The sequence below is a fragment of the Vanacampus margaritifer genome, chromosome 7 (assembly GCF_051991255.1).
Source record: "Vanacampus margaritifer isolate UIUO_Vmar chromosome 7, RoL_Vmar_1.0, whole genome shotgun sequence".
Classification (NCBI taxonomy): domain Eukaryota; kingdom Metazoa; phylum Chordata; class Actinopteri; order Syngnathiformes; family Syngnathidae; genus Vanacampus; species Vanacampus margaritifer.
The window spans coordinates 14,682,943-14,710,767 of NC_135438.1; the positions used below are offsets into that span (position 1 = coordinate 14,682,943).

Consider the following 27,825-nt stretch of genomic DNA (forward strand, 5'->3'; position numbering starts at 1 on the left):
ACTTTAGCATTGTGTGACAACTCCAGAGCTGTTAAATGAATAAATACAAATAAAAGACTAATTGCTGAGAATGTGACACAGCTCATCAAACTCAATGTCCCCTACAGGTAAAGACAGCATCCCCCGCCCTATTTCAAACTATTTGCGGCGATTATCTGCCGTGATCGGCGCACAATGAAGCTACATGCTATGGCCAACCGCCACACGCATTTCAACTGTCATATACAAAGCAATACATGGTAGTTTTGAGGACAGATTTGAAAATAAGTGAAATAAATAACTTGCTCATATCTCAACCTTTAGGCAATAAATTACAGGCTGCACCTGCTGTAACTTGCCAATTGGCTAGTTAATAAATTGGCCCTAGAAGTTTACAGTGGTGGTCCGTTCGGATTGATATCGATATATCGGAGGAATTTTATTAAACCTTAACTGTGTATGGTTTGATAAAGAACCACACAAGCACTGGAGGTTGACATTTTTTTCAGGATCGGAACGGTACAGGATAAAAAAAAAAATCATGAAAGTGGGATTATTCAGTTGGGGAAAAAATGACAGATAAGTAGCCATTTGTATTTTTCTTTCCATAAGCACACAACGTTAGCCAAAAGGACTACATGACCTGGAAGGCAATGGGGCTTTCTGTTGCGCTGGATTTCTTGAAACAGAAATGGTGGGATAGGACGGGAGTCAAATTCATTGAGTGGGACAGGACAGGACTTCTTTTTTTTCTTTTTTACTATGGTCTAGGACGGGGAGGGGCATTTTTTTCTGTGGGAGTGGGATGGGAGGGAGTGAAAATCTACTCCCATGTCACCCACTACAACGCACTAGAGGTTGACATTTTTGGGGGGGAATGGGAGTCAACTTGATCTTTAATCACGGGATTGGGATGGGACCACAGAATATGAAATGAGCAAAAGCGTCAAAAGGTGCCTTTGGGTGAGTTCGGCAAACTTCGGCAATTTCTGTGGCGACCATATTGTTTTGTTCGGAGATGATTCGCTTCAGTGTTCATACTGCGAATGATTTTGACAACTTAAAATCTGTGTCGGGTAAATGCGCATAAGGCGTGCAGTTCTTTGTTGGTCTAAGATGGGTTTCTTCTTTGGAATGGCGGATGGGGCAGCGAAATAGGAGAACTGTCCATCCATCCATTTTCCAAACCACTTATTGAAATTGTAAAATTCCAGGAGTTTGAAATTTAGTCCCAAGTTCCAAATTATTATTTTTTATGGGAATGAAGTTCTACTAAATTGGAGCTCAAAGATGGCACCTTTGGCAACCTTTATAAAGAGCGCCAATAATTTGACATTTTCACCCCTTTTTTTTTTGTTATTTAATGTTCATTGTGCTTCATATAATGTCATATAATCCTTTTCTGGACTGTTTTCAGCGTTTCTGGCCGCCACAGTCAATGAAGGAGAGTATCTGTGATTGTTGTTTTGCATATTCACATATTCACAGACAGTATGTTTGCAACTGCCCTGTTTTTGTTAAGAGTGGAGACTGTCGGCAAGACTGGAGTGTCGTAGACGTAGCGTCGAATACCTTCCAGAGGATATATGGAGATGGTAGAGAGTTAGCACTAAATGTAAACTGAAGCAAAATTGGTTCAATTCTCCTGCCCTATCGTTCTGTTTGTGTGTCATTCGCCAATGGGCAAACTACCAGCTGATAGCTTGTTTACTTTGAAACCCTGCTTGCAGTAAAATTGCGTGACATCACATATGCTGCAATTGCAACATCTATGATCCAGGCACTTTTATGCTGGTCAATGGAGACTTCAAAACTTGCTCATCTCTCATTTTCTAATAGCTTCAAGCAACATGTGTGTATTGTGACGGGGAGGATTTTGTTTAGTTATGAATGCAGAACAGTATTATTCTAGGTTTTGTGTACAGCACTTTGTTACTGCTGCATATGTTGTTAAAGTGTTATGTACAACGTGTTGTGTTCGTACGGCCAAAACTATTTTGGTGGGATTCAGTGGGAGATTCCAACGTTTAGTGTGAGACTATCTTGCACAGCAAGGGGACAGAACAAAAAAAATCATCACTGCACTGGTTGAAATAACGGACCAGCGAGATTTAAGGTAAAAATAACCAATTCGGTCTCGTTTTAGCATAATGGCATGACGCCATTTCAAAACTAACCGACGCATCTGATTTAATTGAGAAGACCAGAAGAACGTTTATACATAAAAGAGGCAGGGTAAGGGCTTTCCTCTTTCGTGAGGCAAACTTGTTTTGACTGTGACAAACGGTGACGTTTCAAAGCCTCGAAAATGTCTCCATTGCGCTGCGTTTGCAAAGGCACAACTGCAATGCCGTTAACAAGGGAGCGTACCACTTGCAGTTTGCTCGCTTGTCAAAACATGCATCTTCGCAGCACAAACCTTGAAAGCTCGAATAAAGAGTAGCAGGCTGCTGGGTTAACGTTAGCAGGCTAGGTTGGCTAGCTGGGTTCGCCGAAACAAAACGGGATCGGGCCTGTGATTCCGCTACGGTATATTGGCGCATATAATTCATATGACATCGCGCTCTTGTCTACGCATAAAATTCAAGCATCCTTTATTTTACTAATGCTGCGCATTAGACATTATTTACACCAGCCTCAAAATAAAAAAAGAAATTGATGGTTTGAAAATGGGAAGTCAACACTTACCTAGCTTTACTTTCTACGCCATCTTGGATCCACTTGTCAGACTCGCGCAAAGCATCATGGGATGAAATGATCTGAAGGTTGAAAGGAGCGCGGGTGCGTGCGTGCGCGCGTTGTTTTGTGACATTCGTTTGTTGAAAAAGTCAAAGTCACGTTATGAGATTTAACTCCGTGTCCGGAAGAAAATAATCGGAAATTTCAACAATGTGAATTTGAAACATTTGGTCATGGAAGAGTAAAAAAAAAACCCGAGTAGTCAGGTTCACAGCAATAACCTACTGGGGTAAAACCAAAAAAAAAACAATTGCTCTATATTTAATTTATCAATACGACTGGCCCCAAGCCCATCGCAGGGTATGTTATATATTTTATAGCAGCAATTATCAAGTTTTGCTCCAAATTAGTCATCCCCGCCACTATGCAGCAGCAGAGTTCTGTGTAAAATTGCTTAGTGTTTTGCAAGAACATTTTTCAATATCATTTAATTGGTCCTAAAAGTATTACAGACAACAAATTTATGAGTATTTTTTTCCATCTCTTACTCTGACAAGCAGAACAATGAAATACTATCCAATTGACAATAGTTGAGTCGGTATATAAATGACCTGTTGCCATTGATAAAATAGAATACCATTGTGTTAGATTTCACACTGACCGCAAATTTGCGAGTGAGACAAGATCGGCATTTCAGCTTTTTGCAACATTTTTCTCATGTAAAGTACATGACCTGGTTGACAGGTTGAGAAACACTGCTCACGATGTGTTGTCATCTGCCACTGTGTTCCCACAAACATGCTTTTGGATGTGAACTAAGAAAGTTCAAATAATTTGTAGCTAGTGGCTCAATGGTTAGTATTGTACTGTTAGCATTAAATACTATTTTACACATTCTTTACACAAATGGGAGTTTATTTTTTTAGATTGCATTTTTTTCAACAAGTAAATGTTCAGGCTAGATCTAACAAGTCATGCTGAAATTATAGCATGAAGGCATGCCTGGAGTATTCAACGGAAAAAAACAACTCAACACAGTTGTGCTGCTGTGCTGGTACTGCAGATTGAGAAGGGAAAACACGAGAAATAAAAACAACAAAATAACAACAATGCTTCACTGCAGGTTGTGGATCATCTCCTCCTTGGCGATGAGATGTGTGGTTTTGTTGACCAGCGACATGAGGGAGTTGAGTTTTTGTGACCAGTCATTGAGGAGGTCGTTGGGGTCTTTGGGTCTCTGGAAGTTGATGATCCCGGCCAGACGGTCCACTTTGGCGTAGATCGTCTTGTTCACAACGAGGCTGGAGAGAAACTCCTCGGATTCCTGAAGAATAGAATATACCAGACTTTTTCAAACATGGGAAGACTGCAACCTAACTTCACAATTTAAATAAGGATAACACTTATCATCATGTGTGCTAATGTAAGTAGCCTACTTCTGTTTAATATCATGTAGTACTATAATTAGCGTTAAAATGCATGCATTTTTAAGCAAAGACAGGTGGACAACAGTCAAACGAGTCCTTACGTCGACTGAGAGGTCAAGGAGCCCAGCCATCCTCTTCATGGTGATTCTGGTGTAATATTTGGCCATTATTCTTATGTTCTGTGGAAAAGAAGATAATTTTTTTAACATATCATAATCCATCCAGCCACCATCCATTTTCTGAATCGCTTATTCCTCACAAGGGTCACCGGGGGTGCTAGAGCCTATCCCAGCTGGCTTCGGGCAATAGGCGGGGTACACCCTGAACTGGTTGCCAGCCAATCCAGTTATATATCATAATTAACATATTTATATTCTGCTGATATAATTGTAACTATGCTTTGTCTCCTTTTTGGAGAACTGTCTGAGCAAGAGTGAAAACAGCTGCTAAGGAATACTTTAAAAAGTGTGTTTAATAATATGTTTAAAACTGCTTAAAGATTGTGGGAGGGGTAGAAAATGACTTCATTTACTTATTTAAATTGGGTTTCTCGGGTGGACAGATATCGATATGGAACATATCCCTCTCGACAAACTAGGGTTTACTTTATCTAAAAGCTCATGTCACTTATTTGACCAATGTCTGTCACTGACTACGTTTACAGGCAGTCAATATTTGGGTTAAGGTCAAAATTCTGGTTTCTGAAACATTCAGGATAACCCGTTAACATGCGTAAGTTGACAGTCACTCCTGCATACATATTCCGAACTAAATCACAACACAAAGTCAAAGTCAATATGCAAATAGACATAATTTCCGCTTTTAATTTTCTATGGTCAATGAAAGAAATTATATTCATGTCTAAAAGTATTCAGTTTCCTCCTCACTCAAGTGTGGTTCTATCTATCTAAAGTGTTGTGCTCTTTGGGATGATTACCTGTCATTTTTCATAACCGATTCCATATTATTTTAGCATTTCCATTTGATTTTTCAATTATGATGTGAAAAAAAATAAAAATAAATCGGACTTTGCTTTTAACGATCTGACTACTTTATTTAGTATGGAAATGCTATCCATTGCCACCACATTGAATTATCAGGCAGGAATGCCCCAAGTTTAGTTTTATTATACTTTATGCTATATACTATATTTTATGCATAAGAATGGCAATATTAATGCTTATTTTAGTTGAAACGTTGTTATAAATAATTCAATGCACTTTCGCTTGCAATAGCACTACAGTGTATATAGCGATTGCCTTATTATGTTATGAACCAAAATAAAAATCCATGATCGAGTGAATCCGCAATAAGTGAATCGCAAAGTAGCAAGGGACCACTGTATAAATAGTGTGGCATTTTTGCCATAAAGGCAGAAAAGAACAGGAAAACCCCAAGGAGAAATCAATGTATTCACGTTAGCTAGCTTAGCGGGTGACAACGGAAGATGTCTATTACACATACAAGTAGTTCATGTACTGAAAAGATCAAGATTCGGTGTGTAATCGTTCAATCGAGGTACCCAAATACGTGTATGACCAAGCATTCAGGTTAGAAAAGGAGTAACCTGAGCTGCGCATTTACACAGCCTTTCAAAACCAGAATATTGGTCATATTTGGCCAATTGACCGCATATAAATGTACTTATTTAGTCCTGGACTTACGTGCTCCACCACTCTGTTTTTCAGATCCTTCCACCGCTTCTCCGCCTCCTCAGAATACAAAAAGACATCTGTAGCAGGGCTCCCGAGCGAGCCCTCTCGCAGCTCTTTCCCATAATCCTCCACAAGGGTAGCCCAGCGCATAAGCTCCATGGTGGTGAATTGCTTTAGAAGCTCCCTGGAGATTGATTACAATTAGACTGACCACCAAAAATACACATTTCACGACTGTCACTATGGAATATTTTTAGAGCGCAATTATTTATTTTTGCATTAAAATGTATTACAAAATAATATTTTATCCAATAACTCTTTATTAACAAATTATTGTGTTTATTTGGTATTGTTTAATGATTAAACAAAGCCAAATAACAATTAAGCAAGCAAGCAAATGTTGGCAAATGTTTTATTTTGATTCAACACAAAATATAACCAGTTTGCTTTCATTAAGGTCTACAGATATCATATCAGAGATAATTTACTGTCGGAGGCTGAAATCGGAGGACTGACTTTAACAGTGGTTCTAAATGATTATTCAATTATCAAAATAGTTGGTCATCAATTTGATGGTCGAACAATCAAAGAATTTTGACACCTCTAATTCACAGCGCTTCACATTTCCACATTTTGTTATACAGTGGGGGTAAAAAAAACATTTGGCCAAAATCCAATAGGAAGTCAATGGGAAACTGGACAAATATTTTTTTGCCCCACTGTATCTTAAATTGAATAAAAAAACTAAATTTAAAAAATCCAAAATAAATTCATTAAAATTTTCATTTTTTTCTCTCCCCGCTTAAAGTTTCACACGACACCCCTTAAAAAAGGTAGAGTCCAAAGGATTTCCCTCCAAAATAAATGCTAGATGTGTACAAATGAAACTTAACTCTCAATTAACACCTCTGGGCATCCTGTTAATGTGTGGTGGTGATTTTGTCCTTGACCACCACTCCCCCACCTATATTTTGAGCTTTGTTTTGACCTGTTTGGGATGTTTCAGGGCGGAGACTCATCTTCCATCCAGCAAATAACAGAGCGGAGGCCGTGTCACTGTGGGCTGGCCACAATTGAGCAGAGACTGGAGCGATTGCTCACAATGGCTGACAGTGCTTGCTGTTGGACAGGTAAGTGCCAAACACAGAATGTTTGCCTGCTAATTTAGCAACATGCTAGGTTGCAATCTAGAACAAGGGTCAAACATTGCTCATATCATAATATTTACACTGGGCAATATGCAAATCGAAACAAATAGGTGAATACCTGGATGTGCATATATAATGAATTTTTGCTATAATGTTATTGGTGCTCTCAAGTCTCATGTATTCAGCGTGCGGGCAGGGGACGTGAATTGATGAGCCTGATGAGTGGAGTGTCAGTTTTGAATGTTGTTTACAAACTTCAATGAAAATCCTTCGGACTTTACCTTTATTAACAACATGAAGTTTGAATTTTTTGGACCAATTCATGAAGAATAAAAAATGAGAAATAACCTTGTACACAAGTATTCATAGCCTTTGCTCAATACTTTGTTGATGCACCACTGACAGTCTTGAGTTTTTTTAGTTTTAATATGACGCCACTAGCGTTGCAATTTTGCACACTCCCTCTGTGTAGCACCTCACAAGTGCCACCAGATTTAATGAGTGTCACAACACAGTCAATTTCAGACCTCTCCAGTTCAATTGGATTCAGGTCTGGGATCTGGCTGGACCACACAAGGATATTCACAGAGTTGTTCTAAAGCTACTCCTTTGATATCTTGGCTATGTGCTTAGGGATTTTAGTTTCTTGTTAATACATTTGCAAAAAAAAACATGTTATTATAAGGGGTGTTGAGTGTAGAATTTTGAGGACAAAATGAATTTATAAAATTTTGAATAAAGGTTGCAACAAAACAAAATGTGGAAAAAGTGAAGTGCTCCGAATACTTTCTGGATGCAGTGTAAAAGTCATGTCACTTACTTGTATTTGGGAATCTCTTCCAATTTCTTATCTGCACTGATTCTGTGTACGAGGTCAGACTGTTCATTATCGTATGGGGCGAGAATCACATACAGCACGACACTTTTCAGGGCCTAAAACACATTCATTTTATGCACACAATGGTTTATGAGGATAATGGATCAGTTATCAGGAGCAGATACGTTTAATGTAGCACAGATGTACCTGCTGCCACTTGCTGCTGTCTTCCAAAATGCACGGGGTGTCGTAAATGGCCCGATAGTGTTTGCAGATAGACAGGTAGGACCCCTCATGCTGGTCCACCTGTATCATTAGGTTGTAGTACTTCAGCTTCAGTTCCTAAATTGTTCATAGAGAAGATAGTTTTCAGTTAACCCCTCCATCCATAATTTTTTCAGCACTTTTACTCATTGAGGCTGCAGTTGAGCTGCAGCCTATTCCAGGTGACTTTGGATAATAGTCAAGGAGCACCATCAATTTAGGGTTTAGTCAATCACAGTTAATCAAACTCTTTTTAAAACACACTAACAAAAAACACACACCTTCAATCAATCTTCTATTAGAAATAATAATATATTGTTAAATCCCTTATTGTGTCAGTGCCTTACCTCACTACCTTCCTCTTGGAAGAATTTGGTGTTTATCTTCTTGCTAATGATCTGTGTGCGAATGTAATCCTTCACAGCAACACAAAGCCTCATCTGTTCCAAGATGAACTCCACCTTTTCTTTTTTCTCCATAGAGCCATACGTCTCCACCTGAACAAAAAAAGAAGAAGAAATAAACAGTCTGATTAGGCTCATAAATGGTATTTTGTTTGCAGGAGGTCCAAAATAAAATTGGCAATTACATGCGATACATATATATATATATATATATATATAACTTGGTTGGTCACCAATTTACTTGGGTGGCCCACCCAAGTATTACCATGGTGTGGGAAACTGCTCTTACCTGCAGCTCCTGAAGAATGGATGCTGCCTCTTTTACATCTCCACTTTGTTCCTTGATATTAGCCAAGGTCTTTGTGAGCCTGGCACGCTCAATCTCGACATAAATCTGCAGAGGAAAATGCGTCAAAACTTAACTGAAGTAGCAAACCCAACATGACACAATATCATTTGTTGAATTAAGAATAGCAGCCATGGAACCTCCATAGTGAAACTGAAATGTGGACTTTGACCAAAATACAGTTTGATGAAGGGGAAATAAATAAATAAATAAAAATACATCACACAAACATAACTTAAGTAAGCAAAACACAGTTTTTCAATGCCGGTAGTGATTTGATCTATTAAGGGATAAAAAAAAAAAAAAAAAAAACAACTATTAAAAACTACGGTACATGACCTCGGTTGTTGCTGCTGAGGGTAGCCCAAGCAGTTATTAGGTTTAGTGGCAATCACCATTTCACACAAAACCATGAAGGTTTGGACTTTGTAATCTCCCTTAATAAAGGTTTAAATTAGATTTTCAAGTGTCTCACATCTGATGAACTATGATGCAAATGATTATTTGACATATAGCAAACCTTTCCAGCAGTCACAGTGCGAAGCGTGTCAATGAGTCTCAACTTGATGGTCAAATCAGTCACAGAATCGACATACTTGTAACATTCTTGCACCATTTTTGTAACAGCCTAATGAGAGAATCAAAATAACACATTTTTTTAATACAACCTCGACAAACATTGTGAACACTAGACAATGTCAAGAATAATTCAGAAAACCTTAGGGGTGTAAAATTATTAATGACTCGACTGGTAGAACGAGACTTTGAAAAATTATGTCTGACCTGCTTCAACTGACTCCTCCTTTTGGAAAGTAGCATAATGTTTTCGTTGAGGGCATCCCAGTCTTTTGCTGCATAACACATCTGGACCACAGCCACAAGGATTCTCGACGTGGACACCATGTCAGATGCCTTTACAGAGAATTTAAACGAAAAGAAGAAAAAAAAGTTGACATTTTATCAGGACCAAAACAACGAATCAAACGTAAAATAAAAATAGCAGTAACTAAATGTATCCAAAACCATCAATCTATTTAGCGAGTTAAAACAAAGTTAACGATTAGACTTACCGTTCTAGTTTGCTTCTCTAATGACAATAAACTTTCAACTGCTTCTTGCAGCTTGCCGTCCTGATGAAGAAAATACAGTATGTTGATTTTTATTATATTATATGCTCCCACATTTTAACATTTGCCCAGCATTAGTCTTTATTCAAGCAAATAACATTGTTGGGATGATGATCACTACGGCTAATCAAGTTAGCATGCTAGCAGGCTTCGTTATACAAAAAAAGCTCACCATAGGCACAGCGATAGAAACTTAAGTATGTGTGGGAGTTCGACATTTTATTAACTACAAGCGTTTTGTTTCAACGCATTCGTCTGTTACGTGGCATTTTTCAGGCGTGTAACATTAGCGCAATGCTAGAAGTCTAGTAGTTGACACCATGACTCAGCCGACTGTGGCCTCTTTCACGACCGCTTACTTTAGCCATTTTCTCGCATTCGGGGAGACGTTGATCTACAGTTGAGCTGTAGTCGACCTCCATCTTTACAATCTTTCCATCGGATCTTTCGGCGCGTTCTTCTGCCATGTTTGTGATGCCCAGGCAAGGATAATGTACAACGGGTGGACGACTGGACGACTCGTCAGGCTACCGCGAGTATTTTGCTTGTCTGTGAACGCAACTGGGAATTGACCAATAGGGTTACGAGCGTCTTAAAGGTGTCCATCACGCCTGAAGGACCCTGAAAGGACCACTTTGGTTATTTGTGAGCATATGCCTGATTCAAAGTCTTGGGTTTTTTCCCTTAAATTGAACATTTTTATTGAGAAAAAAAAAAGAACGAAAGAAAAATGGTGTGGTTAGTCTATAGTACAAAAAGCGTGTGTAAAGCAACAAGTAGCCTCAATATGTCTGACTAAACAAAGACTAATAAAAGTAATTAAAAATAATAAAAAATGTTAAATTTGTATACATTTTTACTTTTAAAAAACTAAACAATAATTCAATTAATATGATCAATGGCAACATGGTGGTTTTGAATGTAGGTTTTGGATCACCTTACATTTAAAAATTCACATGACACACCAGTGGTGTGACACCACCAAACCAAATGTCACAAAACGTATGAATGCTACTTACAAATTTACTTATTCTGTGTAAAATTTGGGCCAGTAATTGAACACAAAATGATGTACTTGCAAGAAGCCAGGACGTTTTTATTGTATGAATGGCAACGTGTGGATATAGGTTTATTTTACCTTTTGAGATTTAATTGAAGAGCATTAACATTGTAAATGGGAATATGGTCACCCTAGTATAATTTCCAGTTAAATGTAAATTTTATTTAATTAATTATTACTGTAATTTTATTTAAAAGTGTGTGTAGATGAACATGAGACAGCCCAAAGCATGGTGAAAAAGTGCTTGTAGAATGAAAGATGAAACAGCATTACACTGAATGTAGGTTATAAAATATTGAGATTATTAAAACGACACTACTCTATAGTACAACTTTGTGAATGGACAAGGTTTTGCAGCCAGAACGACTCAACCATGCGATCTCTACTTTATACCAGTAGAGGTCTCTTTCATGTAGCCATTCACTGGTTTGAGCAGTACCACAGACCATAAAAGGAGCTTAAAAGCGTCAGCAATTTCCCAGCTTGTGGCAGGAAGAGCCCTGAAAGCTTGACTGATATTTGAATCCTAAACATAAACATTTAAGGGTGAAAAAAAAATACAAAGAAAAGAAAAGCTTAATGAGGCCTGCATTACTGGAGTCCATATCAAAATAGAGCATCAACTATGTTGCTGCATTAACTACGTTGATGTTGCTCTCAGAAAACTTTACATATACTATACAAATACTTGATAAAGGAGATTGGAGACTGGAGAGTATCAAATACTTTACCTCTACCTCAACAGTCAATCGGTCTGTTATTTTCACTAATATGGCTTCTGAAAATAACATCTTAATATTTAAAACACGAAAATCCAAAGCCAAGGCATTTATTGAGCACAAAAAAACTTTCTTCGATGCTGGTGTGATTCTCTGCTGTAAAGCGGAACAGAGGTCTTTAACAGTTTACAGATTTGTTTATCCTTTTTACCCCCTTTGGCATAAAACCACAGGTCAAATGATGTCATACTCTAATCTGTGTTTTATAATCAACAAGACCTTATTAAAATTGTTGCGTCATCAAAAGGCCTTTACTTTCTCAGCAAGAGAAAGAAAGAAAGCTTAACATTTCAAAATACTGTTTGTACTGTCAGTAAATGTTTCTTGCACTATGCTGTAAATGTCACATGACATGTACAGCTCACATCAAATCATGTCTCCTTCATACGTGCCATGTACTTCACAAAGGTTGAGTGAAAGAGATTTAGAATGAAGAAAAAACTATAGACGCTATGGTGGTCAAATCATTGTGTCATATAGATAAATGGATGGATAGATCAATGTTTAAAATTCTTACAGTTAATAACCTTGGGTTTTGTTTGTGTTAGGCCTAGCGGTAAACCAATCCAGACTGGGCATTGTTTCTACATCTGGGTCACAGTAAGATCAAGCATGCAGTGATGGCATCCTATGCCAGAAAGGAAAACAGAAGTTGGCAAAAGACTGTGAGTGCAGCTGAGATGAATGAGAGGGCGATAGATGATGCCGCAAAAGAAGCCTGCCCCTGCTGTGTGTAAAACTCTAAATGAAAGCTGCAACCATGTACTATAACTAAAGACGATTGAAATAAGGATGTTGTCTTCTTTAAAAAAACAACAACACATAATTAGTGTAAATGCCAAGGGCATCCACTCATGTGCACTAAAAAAAAAGCACAACTTTCAAAATAAAAGCACCACATACTTTATGGTCCATTCAGAGACAGTGGGCGGGCCGGATGTGGCCCTGAGACCATACTTTGCTGAGGTCTGTTATAGGTTCATATTAGAAAAGCTATTAATTTCCGTTATTATAACTGACCTCAGCTAATATAAAATGTAAACTTTTTGTATTTGCTGTTAAGGGTTAAGACGTTCACAAACACTATTTTGAATGCGTAGAATGTCTGCTGCTGTATTACTAGATAATGGTGAATGTGGGCTGACGCAGGCAGTGCGTAAATTGAACCCACATATTGGAACCAATTACAGTCTGTGATATAACTGGATAATATTTTATGAGCTGAAAAAGTCCTCGAGGGCCGGATTCCTGCAGGTTTTAGAGGTTTGCGTTTTCCAACGCACCTGATTCTAAAGCTCAGGATCATTAACAGTCTTCTGCAGAGCTTGCTGATGAGCTGATTACAGGAATCAGGTATGTTGGTGTACAGAAACATCTAAAAACTGTCCCTCGAGGACCAGGATTGGGCAAACCTAACGTAGAATAATCTTTTTTTTTTTTTTTTAGGGAAGGAACATTCTTAATGCTCTTATTTTGAAGCTCATATCGTTTGTATTTCCGGTTATGCTTGCTGCGAGCTTGTTGCTAACTCCTGACTCTTAAGCTTTAAAGGAGGGGACAAATCCTTCAAACTGAGCTAGTTTGGCATTGTAAGTCCTTGCGCTAGCAGACCATCTCCCCGCCGTTTCGGATGAGCGAACTCCGACAATCTTGGAAACCGTCCTCCCGTATGCGCTAACACGAAGCGAAGGAGTTTTTAATTTCTTTTGTGGAACGTACATCCCGGTGAGGAGGGAGCGTTGTGAGACACACTGTCAGCAGCACGCAGCACAGGGAAGATGTTGCTGAAGGAGTACAGGATATGCATGCCGCTCAGTGTGGAAGAGGTGAGTTCTATTCGATTTGTGGCGTTTTTATGCTATTATGAATGCGACGTGTCGTTCAGAAAACTGTTAGCTAACTTGGGTAGTGTGTGCGTGTGTGAGCGTTTGTGCGTGCGTGCTGAAGTTCATGAGAGATGGCCACATGTCCAGTGGCGGAGCCATACTTTTATAAATGATGATGAGGGGTGGGGGCAACGAAACTTAATAAATATATACACAAAGCTGTATTGCAAGAAAGGAAAATGTCACACACTGTAACATTCAGGGTGCTTTTACAACACAGGAACTTGCAAACCACTCCGCTATCTTGCACATTGTTTTTCTTTGATTATATTGTTTTTGTGATTGTGAGAAGTCAAAATCTTGATTGCATTTTGATTAATTTTCAGCCCATACATAGTTGTTATATGCTTCAGCACTCTGGTGTATGTAAGTGCCATGAGAGACATTTCTTGGGAAAGCTTTTGCATGGCCACAGAGGCCGTCTACTCTGAACCTCCAGCATGGCTCCTGATCTTGTAAAGAGATATTAGTTGTCTTCAAGAACCCCCACATGACCGCCTCTGCTGAACATTAAAATGTAATGTACAAAACATATTTTTGGTGTAGGAGAATTGGGTCGGGCTGGCCACATTTCGCCCTGAGCGTGTCACCACAGATTTTTCTCCACTTAGATAAGCGTCTATTTCGCATCTTTGTGAGGCGCAGTAGTACCTCTTGCAGATAAGGGCATGGTTACAACAGCATTTTTTTGCCGTCTGTTAAAGATAATTATCCATCTGAGACACACCTGATACTGTACATATGAACATTTTCAGTTAAAGGGTAATAGTAGTGGACACATTCCATTAAGATTCTGTGATGTTCCTCAGTGCTGTTGTCAAATTAACTTTCTTTACAAGGACTTCATTGTCTGTAATTAATTCCTTAGCTTTTAAACTTTTTTTTTGTTTCTATAACAGGGCATGCACAAGTTTGTTGGTTAGAGTTGGAATAACTGTCATTCCTGCATGCTGCTTTCAGGTTCGTCCATCTCTATGTACTGTACAGCACTTCTCTGGCGCTACGCTATGTGCTATCTCCCCATTTCTCTTATCTTGCCTCATGATGCATTTCAAATATTACATTTGTTCAAATGACTTTTAATTACTTTAGCAATATTGAATGATGTTCACTTATGTGAAGGCACTGAACATCTTAACGATTTCTTGCAATAAAACACACTAATTTACCATAGTAGAAAAATATTGCACACACACAATATGCAGCCACAGTGCCACAGATTTGAGTGATGGACGCCCCCCCCCCATTGTGTGCATTCAGATTATTTGTCTATCAGGTCTCTCAACTGAAGTCTAAAATTAGAAGCGGAGGATAATTGCTCTCCTGCACTGGCATGCACACTGCAAACAACATGACAACACCTTTTGTCTCCCTCAGTTGTCGCTGATCATTCATTTTTCAGCATCTTAGTGTTTTGGAGACCTGGGTGCCCTCTCGTAGGCGGCGTCTGTCAACCCCATCTGCAGCAACAGAACATTAACAGGATAAATGGAGCATTTTGGAGGTAGTTATGCCTACTTCGATAGCACGTGCAACATGAGTCCATCAAGCATGCGTTTCCTCTGATGGCTTTTTAATGAATTGTGCAAATGACAAGTCTCACTAATTCTGGCAAGATGCCTGCATGTCCATGTGGACGTTTATGGTGAACATAAGACGACTTCTCTTGTGACCAATTTCCTATTGTCATAAATTGCTGCCACGAATACTGTTTCCTTTGTAATGCAAGTCAGACTTCACATGCTGAAAGACCTGATGATAAAAAACTTTAATGTGCCCTAGGTATGGGTGTACCTCGCTTTATTTTTAAAACGTGAAAGACCATACATAGAAAATAGATATTCTTACTGTATTTTTTATATATTGTGTGGTGTACTAAAAATGACCAACACAGCACAACGCATAAATATATCTTCATTGGCAATTGTGAGTCTCCTTCCCCAAACCCAGAGTCTGGTGTCATACCAAGACTGACCTGTGAGAAGCTTTAAGGTGCTTTCACACTGGACTTAGTTAACGCAGTGCCCATCACGGTGCAGGCATGACACCGGCACAGTGCAAACATGCCAATATCTGGAATTTGTTGCTAAGCGACCAAACAGTGTTTTTCCTGCCTGGTTTGATGGTTTGGATGTAGAGTAGGCCACAGCTGGGCAACATGCATTTGTCAATGTTTCAGTGGAACATCCTGGCTTTTCCTATAATAATGAGGAGGATGAGATAAAAAGCTAAAGGAGGATATGTGTCCATAGTGGAATCTCAGTTATTTCAGCTTCATCTATGAGCTATAACTTCATGAAGACTGCTTCAAGTTGTACATCAGGCTGAGCACGGTTTAACAGCCTCTGCGCAATGCTTTATTTTATTTTAAGACAACATCTTTGTTAGAGATTCTAAATTCACATATTCCTCCCACTTTTAGAGGCAACTCAAAACAAGAGATGAGCAAGAGTGTAGTGTATTAGCTAATATGTTCACCTTGTACCGGGAACAACCAAAGACGAACGGCGCTTTTATTCTTCACTCGCTGCGACCGCTACTGGTTAGTTTCTTTTCCTCTCCTTTTAGTAATGTGCTTAAATTCAGCCGGTCGTCTCGTCTGATCTCAGGTTAGGGGGAGGGCTCCTCCGCCGCCTCGTCCAGCTTTCAAGGTGGCCCCCTCGGCCGAGCCTGTGGGGTGCGACTTGGGCTGATGCGGGCTGTGCGCGGGAAAATACCGTCCTCCACCGGCAGCCGTGTGGTGCCCCGCGGGCTCCCGAGTTTAGCTCTTTGACTGCCAAAAACGTTAAATAACGTTTAGTAAAATCCTATGGAGGAGTGCCAAAGCCGCTAAAAGACGTCTTTTCAAAACAGAGGTGAAACTAACCATTTTCTATTGTTGATTACTGAAAAACGGAATAAGGTAGAAACAAACTTTTTTTTCTGATGAAAGATGAGAGTCCAATCTTTCATTTGGTAGTATGTGTGTTTCCATAGTCCAAACACATAATTTTCTGTGGACCTTGAAAGATCAGTCAAAAATGCTTAAATCGGCTGGCACCCACGGCATCCCTTTTCTGAAAATGTCTGGCAGTCAAAGAGTTAGTAATACAGTATGTTTAAACTCATTGGGAGAGGCTTTGAGGTGGCCACGTGCAGCCGTAACGGGTCCTCTCCACCGGCAACCGCGAGATGCACGGCAGGCGCGTGGGTAGGGTGACCAACTGTGCACATCGTTTGAATTAGCGGGGCATGTGAATTGAGCTTCAGGCCCTGTCTACACGTAGCCGGGTATTTTAAAAATGAATATTCCCCCTCCTTGTGTAGAAAAAAAGTCAGTCCACATTGCTAAGAATTTACCTGGGCGGCGATGGTTGCTCTTGGGGAGTACGGACCCAACCACAATGCCTTCTGGAATAGAAACAAACGACTTGGACAACTCCGCTCACTCGCCCAGTACTTTGATCTAGTCCTACGTGGAGCCATGTGATTTTTACATCAGACGAGCAGGTCAACTATGGCTTGAGTTGCTTGAGGTAGTGTGTGTGTGAGTGATGTGTGAAGAGCGATGACGTAAAACTCTGTTTACGATTGTTATACATGAACGCGGATCAGGAGAAAAACACACATTTTCACTTTGGCGGGAGTTTTTTTTTAAACTTAAGTTTTGAATGAAAAAAAAAACAAAACACCGGGGATGTGACAGGGCAAAACACATAAAAATACCTCCCCGTTGACAAAAAACCCTGCTCCGTGTAGACGGCGCCTCAAACGCTGTGCGCGGGCCAGCGCTCGTTTTGCGCTTGGAGGAACGGGGGTTGAAGCGGCTCTCAATGGGGAAGCGGCGCTCAGAACAAGATAAGAGCGTTACAACTGCCAAGTGTCGATGATCAACGTGTCATGCAATTTACATTTGTTTTTTCCCCTGAATTTCCAAAACAGATTGATGAAATTGAAAATGCATGCTAATATCACTTTCCTGATTTAAAAAAATAAAATAAAATAAAAAAATAATCAAACAATGACTTGATGAGTGAAAAATAGGCCATCCTGGCAGGGGGTTAATAACTTTAATATTTAATATTTACTTTCGGGCATGTACCAACCCATGTAGGTAAATGGAAGGATGCAGCTAATGAGAACACAGTTTATCTGATACTCAACTGTACTTGAAAGGAGAAAGACCACTAAAGCTACTACACGTCTTAATTTCCTTTTAGTGACCAAGCTCTAAATGAACCAGGATGGAGACAAAGAGGCCACTTCTTGTGATTGTTCTTATCACGACAGCACAGAAGGCCATGCCATTTCATGTGTCTAAAGTTTCCTGTCTGTCCGAGCGAGAGGAAGGAAGGAGGGTGATGCATCAGATGCTCTGATCTAAATTAAAGTGACCGAAGCTGACTGTTAAGGGTTCAAGTTAAACAAATGACGGAGTGGATAGCAGTAAATAAGGGATTTGTGATCATATGGAAAATGTGGGATGTATTCTGATGAATTCCCTAATGAAAAATTTGTCCTAATACCAAATTGTTTGTGTGTGCGTGCAGGGTTGGGGAATCCAGGTTCTGAAAGTAAAAACCCTGCCACAGATTGGTTTTAGCCACAGGTGCTTCTACTCAACTAGCAGGTAAACGAGCTCATCTCCACCTGTTGAGTAGCAGCACCTGTAGCAAAAACCACTCTGTTTCAGGGTTTTTACTTACTTTCTAGACCTGGATTCCCCAACCCTGCGTGCGTGCGTGCATGCGTGTTAGTCAGACAAGGTCATGTCTGTATGTTGTCCAGAAACAAGGTCTCTGTCGGCTTTATGACACTGTTTCATCATCACAACTGCAAATGTCAGGCAGACTTTCGTCAGTGTTTATTCAAGTTGAGGGTTCAATGTGTAAACACCAAAGAAACTATGTAGCAGTGTTAGACTGGATGAGATCTTCTGTGTGACACCTGTCTTTTATTCTCTCTAATCTTCCTTTGGTGTGTGTACGTCTGTTTGAAGATTCAACCCAAATGTGCAATGTTTGAAGAACTTGCTGCACTTTATTCATCATCCCCGGAGGTTAAGGGATTTGTGATTCGTGACTAGTGTCATGTGATTGAAACGAGTAGGTGAAAGTCAAGGGCTATGTCTGAATGTCTACCCTTACTTATCCCCTAACCCCTCATTCACTATATAGTCCCACACTATGTCTGTAGTATATAGGTAATGTATTGCATTGATGCTTGTGCTGTCGCTCGTGCCTTTTTGTTTTGCTGCTCGCAATGCATTGTGGTATATATTTACCTGTTGCGTGACCATCGATGTTCACTACGTTTCCAATTGCATTGTGGATAGCTTTGAGTGCACTACATCTTTTTTTCATTTGGACATTCGGACATCCCTACAAAATGGCATAACCCCTTGGTAGTGCACGGAGTAGTGTGCACATTTGCATACAGCTACAGTGGTTTGCGTCACATGGCATGCTAGGTGTCAATTGAGATGTATTTAATCATGATTTTTTTTATTTTCTTACCTTAGTACAATGTGTCAATTTTGACGTTTGATATCTGATTAATTCACTTGTTTTCTTTACACAGTTGAAAACAGAATCGGAATAGGATATTTTTACTCGCGGTAGCGGGGCCAGCCATTTGCCTCTGCTGCCACACCCAATTGCGCTTGGAAAGAATGAAAACGGTGATACGTCACAGACATGATACCACTGCGTCTTTCCCTGCTACAGCTGCTTTCACTTACACCTCCCAGTCTTCAGCTGACATGCTTATTTGCAAGCTCAGCCCCAAAAATGCTGACATCATGCAAAACCATCATAGCTGCCCTTAGTCAGCATGTGCCTCACGCTGCATTAATGATGTCATGTTCACCCAAAGTGAAGTCTACATGAAGGGATAGTGTTATTTTCTCCTCCAAAAAAGGCCAAGTTTCCTGCAGTGCCGCCTCAAAGTGTAAATGCTTAAAATTATAGGGTTAATCTCTGCTAAAGCAATTACTATTTTCTGATTTGAAAATCTGACCGAAAAGCATAATTTAAGGAGTTCTTCCACTGTAGGCATTTGGTACACTTGGGAATTGTGACTTGGCAGTGGCACAAACATCTGAACACGCTACCGCGCTATGTGTATTTTAAGCTATTTTCTGAGTTTTTTTCCTTGCAAATCTTGTTTATTTCTTGTAAATTTGTGATTTTTTTTTTTCTCTCACAAATTTTCCACTTTATAATGTCATAAAATTGTGATTTATTTTTTTTTCTTTCGGAATTTTGTACCCCTCCTAAAAAATACTTGTACGTGGCCCTAACACGCCATCATAGGTGTGTGTTGTCACGGTTTGAAAGATCTGACTTTTTTGTGTCGCACGCGCAGGCATGCAACACTTTTTGTAGGTTCTTACACACTCTTTCATAAGTGAGATCACAAGACCATTTAGACAAAATTATTATCAAGCAATTTAATATGTCCCTCACTTGCCAAAGAATACATAGTTAACTTCTAAAGCCTCACTTGGCTTCAGCCGTGTTAACTATCTATTCACTTGCATGTGGACAGACTGCTGATGTTGTTGATATAAAAACGCATGCGCCACAGACAGCCGTTTGTCTTCACGCAGCTAGCGCATTGACAAGCAGTCAACACCTGATCCGGACACCTGGTGGTGGCACTGTAACAGAATTACAAGTGTCATTTGTGACCGTGGAGGATTATCTGTCATCAATATCCATGGAAGCACTCATGTTTTTCAGTCGTGGTTTCATCACTCAAGAATGACATTGGCCATTTGAACCCTTTAATGCAACACAAAAGTAGCACTTGCATTAGGCAAAAATAAATCGATACCAACTAACAACACAATATGGACAAACAATTTGGAAACAATTGCTCACAAAGTAACTGTTAGTAGATGAAAACCGAGAGGCCCAACCCCCTTTTGCAGTGATACCGGCATCCACATTTTCAAGTGTGTCTGTGGGAATGTATGCCCAATCAACGAGAATATTTGTGTGGGGAACTAATGTTGGCTATGAAAGAGAGGGTCTGACTTACCATTTCAATTACAACAATGTTTGATGCACTTGTTTAAATCCAAACTCATCCAGCTGTTCATATAATAAGAGTAAACGTTTTAGATTCTGAAATTATCATTTCTATCCAATAGGCTACTACAACATTTTCTACTTGGCACATCCCCCCATCCGATGCCCTTTCATGGTCAGATTCCTCCCATTCACTCAAGGGTTTGTTTAGGAAATGGGCTGTTTGGTTCTTTGGTGTCATGGTGAAGTGGAAGGCCTTTTGCCATCTGGTATACAAGACAATGCTGTGATTCAATCAAAATCCCATTTACTGCCATTTTCTCCGCTGGAGGAAACCATCACGTGTTGTGATGGCCCATTATTCAACCATTCTCATTTCCGTTATGTGCATGTGCTTGTGTGTTTGTGTTCCTGTGTGAAAGTTTCATAACACAAGAGCAACATGAGAGTTTTGCACATTTCGAGCGCTGAAAGCCAAAGGCTTGCTTAGCTGCATACCAAATTCTGTGTCTCCCTCTTGTACAGACCCACTTTAAGTGGAAGTGGGTTCTGTCGTTTAGCTTTATAGTCGTGCACATACTTCTATTGATAGAGCAGCATTCTCTACATGGTGCAGCAATACTGCATGGGAGAATTCTGCCGCCTTTGTTGTTATTGTTTATTATTTTACAGAGACCATCTTGTCCCTTTTGATTTTGCTGGTCACCTAAATGTTATATAGTGCCATTTAAATATTGGCTAGTCTGGACATGTCAAATTGTTTAAGCGCTAACATAGTAATGTTGTGTGTGATCCTGTGGCTAATGTATTTCAAAATATCAAATTAATATGGTGAGCTAAATAAATAAATTCATAAGTGTAATATTATTATTTTAGCTTTCATGGTTGTTTTACCCATGTGACTCATGAAGATCTATTGTGAGAAGAGGCACTCTTCATCTTAAATATTGTGACTAGAAATTTCATGTGGACATTGAGAAAGGGAAATATAGTTATCCTATTACAGAGCACCTATTAAAATACTTTAAAAGTTGCCATTAAACACCACAGCCACTACTAGTGTAAAAGTACATTTGCCTTTTTAGTAAAAAAAAAAAATCTTATGTTTGATGTCTTTTGTTAATCATTATCATTTTATTTAACTGTTGTTGTTTTCCCATTTATATTTCATCGTATATGTATTGTTTTTGTTGTTTGGCTAGGAGAAATTAACCTGGCACCCACACCCATTTTCTTGATGGAAAAAAAAGTTGGTCTGGTCACTCAGCCGTTGAAAGCAATTTCAGCCCGGCTCAATACGAACCGTGAATTCAAATTTCTTTATTTACTGTGACATACTTTTCGTGAGCAACGTCACTCTTTTGCGCCGTAAGCCATCACATGATTTATCAAGTTTTCACCGCAACACAGTACTGTCTCTCTTCAAGTAGCCATGTTGAATTTACTCCGTATCCGCCCACCGCTACTCTTTACTTATTGACTAACATATAAATATTATTTCATATGTACGTCCGTGTGATGACTATCCCACACATACGCCCCGCTTTTATGACATCAGGTTCACTCTTCTCTGATTGGCTCTTTTTGTCTGTTTGGTAAGGCTTGCAACCGCCTCAGAAATGTGCTTTGATGCTGACAGTGAACAGACTCATCCGCTGGTTAACAAGTCTAGTTTCCAGGCTAAAGAGAAATACAGTTACTCCTGCCTCATAGTGAGGCATGCTTGGATCAATTTTGAACACCTACTCAAGTTGCCAAATATGGTTCCTTGCTCTATAAAGTGTTATTCTAGAATAGCTATCCATAGATGCCTAACAAATATGCCCCATCGAGCTTGTGAAAGCATAGAAATGAGGTCCGAGCACTGAGCAGTGATTGGATATACACAATTCTTCTGCAACTACATTTGCTCAAACAGATTTTTGCATTTGCTGTAGAAATAAGACGTCTAACAGACTGCTAATAATTACATGTTCATTACATTTATATAAAATTTGTCACATTAGCATGGTGGAGAGATGATGACACAAGTTTATGGAATTTGATGTGAGATGAAGGCTCTTTGCAATAAAGTAATTCATTTGCTACACTGAATTAAATACCAAGGAACAGCTTAGGAAGAAGCACTTCCGATCATTGAGCAGAGTGGGGAGAACATCCAAAGGACTTAGGAAATGATTCTGGGCAAACTATACAGGCACTTTGCGCTGAACCACATTTTGCAATGCAGTGAAGTTTTGAGCGAAGAGTGCTGGATGATGGAACAAAGTGGCTATACTAATATATAGGAGATTTTTATGTATCACATGGCAGACCACAGGATTTCATTTAACCTGCTTCAACGTTCGTAAATTATGTTACACAGTATGCAGGTTTTCATATAACCTGCTTTACTGTTAGTAAATTATGCTCAAATTTAAGTAGAATATTGTTTAATTTGTTTCAATAAAATGCGTTCCATAAGCATCTGATCTATAAACCACATCCCGTTCTCTTGTTATGAATTATTGAACACATTCCTGTCAAGAGCCGCTAAGGTATTAACACAATAAACAGGGTAAAAACATCAACGCTATATTACAATACACACAGCTGGGAGAAAGTAGTCAAAGATACTGTGCTTGTTATTGTTTATGCTGAACATAAAATGAAACAATCAAGTCTGCATCATTGCTAGTTGGCTGGTGGCATACCTTGTTTTGTTAAAATCCATTCCGTTGGCCAGCAAAGTGCACCCTATGTTGTTCTATGATGTCGTTGCACGCTACATTTCAGTGTCATGATTCCATTATGTGCTTTTCCAATGGTCCCTTCAATTGTGGCTTCTACAATGCTGTTTGCAAGTTTCCGCCCCCCAGATACAGCGAAATATGCGGCTATGAGCCCTTCGTAATCCATCTTCCTCTGAATGACTTTACTCAGTAAACTCCTCTGATCTCTTTGCAGCACTTTGGTGTTACCCGCTCTCTATTTCCAGCTGATTCTCACCAGTCTCCTGAAGTGCGTCTCAAATGACTACAGGTGAAACTGGTGACCTGCCTCGCCTTACATTTTTGGCAACCAGAAAGAACAGAATATCCCCCCAACTTTGCTTTTTCCTTAACATTTCTTCTCATCTCATTATCTACTGTTCCATTCCGAGATGCAATTACTTGTTAAATTAAATTTTGTTCACTTTGAAGAAATGCACATGATCTTAGTCTTTTTGGCTTTCAATTCCATTCCAACCCTCATCCATGCCATACAAAAGGTACAACAAAATATGTAACTACAATGTCTGTGAGTATCAGATCTCTTTGTTGGGCTTTTTTGTCTGCCTTGCTGAGCTGGAGATCTGATTTCAGGACAAGCCGTGATTAAAATTCTGACTTGGAGGTACAAATTCCGCCACTCTTGCAACTACAATGCAGCTTCAATGCTGACACCAATGTAAAGGGAACATTAGTCCACCGCTTTAGCAAAGATTTTTCATTTTAAATGTATCACCCGCAATGAATAATTTCACTGTACGTTTGAGTTAATTGAGCTTGTTTGTGTTTGCTAATAAGAAGTGCAGAAAGACTTTCAGCTACATACATATAAAGCAGGCTATAATAGCTACAGTATGTGTCCATGCTTCATTATGATCTCTCGTTTCTGTGGCAACCGTCACTAGCCATTCATGCTTTTACCCCATAGCGAGCTGGATTATAGCGCCGTGGTGATTATAGTGTAAGACCCTCCCCAGGATAACTGTCACATAATGAGGCAGATGATGAGGTCTTACTTTCCCTCAAGCTTTACCACACCGATCAAGTCTTAGCAGTGTGTTTTCTAAGTTTATGTTTACTTTCACTCAGCATTCCCTTACATGGCTTGACTTCTATCTGGCTTAAAAGTACTGTACTAACAACCAGTTAGTACAGTTTTTATAGCAATAGAACACAATATTCTGTAGGCCTTGCAAAAACAGTCAAAATTCAGTAAAAAAGCCGGGAGCGAAGGGGGTTGCTTCAGTGAAAATGACTGGGAGTGAATGAGTTGATTCTGTAATATTAAAATAACAATAAACAAATTATAGTCAGGTTTTTATAAAATATAAAAAGTTAATAGATTTAAAATTATTACACAAATAACTGGTTTGCTTCTATATTTAAGCCACGGGTGTCTTGACTTTTTCTTCCAAGGGTGAGTGGAATTTTTAGTATTCTTCCTATATAGTGCAACTTTGAGATAAATGATGTATGAATGATTATATTCGGGACATACTAATACCACTTTGCCTTATGAATATCAGTCAAGAATCAAACTTCTTGGCAAAAAAAAATTGTCAGTTTTTTGCAAATGTTCTATAGCCTTCAGTGTAAAACCTGAAACTTATAAAACATGAAGTACAAACATGAAACTTATATTGTGTGAAAGGATTGAGGTGTATGTCAACCAAGTAGGTAAGGGGCAGGAGAAGAATGGTTCTAAATTCTAACATGCAGATTCAGTGCTCCCTGTGTGCTTTGGTTCGATCGAGTTTCCATAACAACTGTGCATCTATCTTTAGTTTAACCGCTCTAGGAAAGAAACCAAATATGCTTATGTAGATCATGTTATGTTAATTTCAAAGCTGAAGTTGAACAATTGAAACGTGTATTTTATAAAGACCATGTCCCCTCACTTCACCACACTGTGTTTTCGCTCTCACTTCTTTGTCCTACAAAGGCAAACCGGGCATATGGTCATGCTCTTTGGGGGCCTTGAAAGGTATCAACAAGTAGCTTCTTCAAATCTATTCAACTGTCTCTTAAGTGTTCTGCAAAATACCCCAAATCGCAACAAATCATAATCACAGTCTGTCTACATTCTATTCTGTTGAATTCCTCAGAGTATTGAATGTTTTATTTGTCATAGTTTTTCATTCGTAGCCTTGGATACATTTCGAATCTTGCACATATTTTCCCCCTTGTTTGTTGCTTTCTGGCTCAAAACGTTTTTTTTTCAGTTGTAGCAGACAGCTGATCACTTCCCACACATTTCTTTATATATAGACATTCCTTAGTGTGCATGCGTGTGTTTCACATTACCTCCTCCCTCTTATTTGGACACAACCCTTGTATGTGCTTTGTGCCAAAATGACTCAGTTCACTGAGATGTGGATAGTTTTTCTTATTCATGCTGTAGTGAATATATGAGGGTAGACTGTTCTCTAGCTGGAAGAATGTGAAATGACAGTCAAAGTGCAAGCCTCCACTAATGATGTTCAAGCTGCTAGCAAGATTTGAATGTAGCTGCACTTCAGTAACCCTCACCCCACCCTTGTGTCCCTAACCAAAGCTACGCCCCTCACGAGTGTGCATGCCACATGCAGCTGTATGTACAATGTGCACTGTGTATAAGCAGATGTTAGCCTGGGCTGCTATGTTGGGAAACCCCTCGTATAGGTTGAAAACGGTTTGCAAATCACTGCATTCTTTAGGGATGGGACGATTATTGGCCAGACCGATTATCAGCACCGATATTCAACATTTCAACAAATATCGACATCAGCCTTTTTTAAAGGCACTGTCCGGAGTTTTGACCATTTCTTTTTGTAAACAAACAATTCAAAACTGACCCCTCCCATGGATCAACCCATACCACCACGTATTAACAGAAGCCCAGAGGTGTAGATTGAGAAGGAGTTCATGTTCATACATCCTGCATTTAAGAAGTATTTATTTCTGAGTCAAAACGTTGGACAGTGCCTTTAAAGATCGGACAGCCGATAATAGATCAATTTGAAACTGTGTTGACTTCAGGTACCTATTTATTTACATTATCAGTTAACTTAAGAGATGTTGCTCACCCCGGAAATTCTAGGCGTGACCTTCTGTTTTTGTTTGAAATTAAAAGTAAGATAATTGAAAATGTTACATCTGAATTTTTGTAAACTTGATTTAGATTAGATTAGATTACCTTTATTGTCATTATACAAAGCACAATGAAATTTGAAGCTCTGTCATAAATAAAGCCAATACTGTATAAAACTACTGTATCCACTATACATATGGAAATGTGCAAAAGTGCAATGCTGGAGGTATTTACTGCAGAAAACAATAAAAAGCTATTCACTTGAGTTTTCATTTAACTTTTTAAGATATGCTGAAGACCCTGTGACCTCCTTGAACTATCCATCCATCCATTTTCTTGGCCGCTTTTCCTCACTAGGGTCGCGGGGGTGCTGGAGCCTATCCCAGCTGGCTTCGGGCAGTAGGCGGGGTACACCCTGAACTGGTTGCCAGCCAATCGCAGGGCACACAGAGACGAACAACCACACTCACATTCACACCTAGGGACAATTTGGAGAGTTCAATTAACCTGCCATGCATGTTTTTGGAATGTGGGAGGAAACCGGAGTACCCGGTGAAAACCCACGCAAGCACGGGGAGAACATGCAAACTCCACCCAGGAAGGCCGAAGCCCGGACTCGATCGCACATCCTCTGCACTGGGAGGCGGACGTGCTAACCAGTCAGCCACCGTGCTGCCTCCTTGAACTATTCATAAAAAATTTTAAAACAAAAATGTCTATTGTATAAGGTAAAAAAACATTCTTTCAAATCTGAAAAGTTGTGCAATAAGCATATGCTTAAAGACTATTTCAACATATGTAAAAATTGGAGTTAGGATTTTTAGAAAATTTTGATGCCAAAATGTTCATTAAAAAAAAAAGAAAATCAATTACCGGCTATCGGCCTAGTTCACTACCAATTATCTGTATCGGTCATTGAAAAAACATATATCCCAGTATCTATCCCTTGTATCCTTTCTATGTTTTTTTTTTTTTTTTTTTTTTTTAAACACAACGTCCCAACTCACTGGAATTAGGGTTTGTACTTTTAAATCTGTTTCAGGTCATTTTGGATTCCCCTGTAAATTTGGCTGCAAGCTCTGTCTGTGCACAGATGATAATGGTCTCTGGCAGCATTCATATGCAAGGACCGTTGACGGTACAGGCCTTTTCCCCACTCGTTGGCCTCCCCTATATGTTCCTTTCATGTGGGTGTTTGTATGCACGTGCTTTTCCACTCAGTATTTCTTTCTGCATGCAATCAAAGGTCGTGTTTAGACATCCATCAGCTGCTTGAGCAGAGTGTATATTGTCTTCCAGAGGGTCACAGAAAAGTGTGTCAGAAAATGCAAATAAAACGAGACCAAAAAAAATTGTGGTTTGTTTCTGCAGAGTGATTTCCTTCTCTGTTGTCATTGTCTGTGTCACTTTAACCACTAATG

General features: G+C 39.4%; 3 protein-coding genes across 3 annotated transcripts in view; 1 reads left to right on the plus strand and 2 right to left on the minus strand.

Annotated features, from left to right (window-relative positions):
* helz (helicase with zinc finger) overlaps positions 1–2,804 on the minus strand; it is a 38,437-nt gene extending 35,633 nt beyond the window's left edge. The window contains exon 1 of the mRNA XM_077570642.1: positions 2,668–2,804. The gene's annotated coding sequence lies outside the window, so the exon portion shown is untranslated. The remainder of the gene's footprint in view (positions 1–2,667) is intronic.
* Positions 2,805–3,552: 748 nt separating this feature from the next.
* On the minus strand, positions 3,553–10,414 carry psmd12 (proteasome 26S subunit, non-ATPase 12). The gene is made up of 11 exons (XM_077571828.1): positions 10,206–10,414; positions 9,790–9,849; positions 9,503–9,631; positions 9,240–9,347; positions 8,663–8,767; positions 8,317–8,466; positions 7,913–8,047; positions 7,709–7,821; positions 5,750–5,924; positions 4,187–4,264; positions 3,553–3,982 (listed from the first exon to the last, which is right to left on the minus strand). Exons 1-11 carry the CDS (start codon positions 10,311–10,313, stop codon positions 3,773–3,775), a joined length of 1,371 nt encoding a protein of 456 aa, XP_077427954.1. The 5' UTR covers positions 10,314–10,414; the 3' UTR covers positions 3,553–3,772.
* Positions 10,415–13,220: 2,806 nt separating this feature from the next.
* The window catches only part of LOC144055405 (cytoplasmic phosphatidylinositol transfer protein 1-like), a 47,521-nt gene continuing 32,916 nt past the window's right edge, over positions 13,221–27,825 (plus strand). The window contains exon 1 of the mRNA XM_077571336.1: positions 13,221–13,511. Within this exon, the coding sequence (XP_077427462.1) occupies positions 13,464–13,511 (48 nt within the window). The 5' untranslated portion in view covers positions 13,221–13,463. The remainder of the gene's footprint in view (positions 13,512–27,825) is intronic.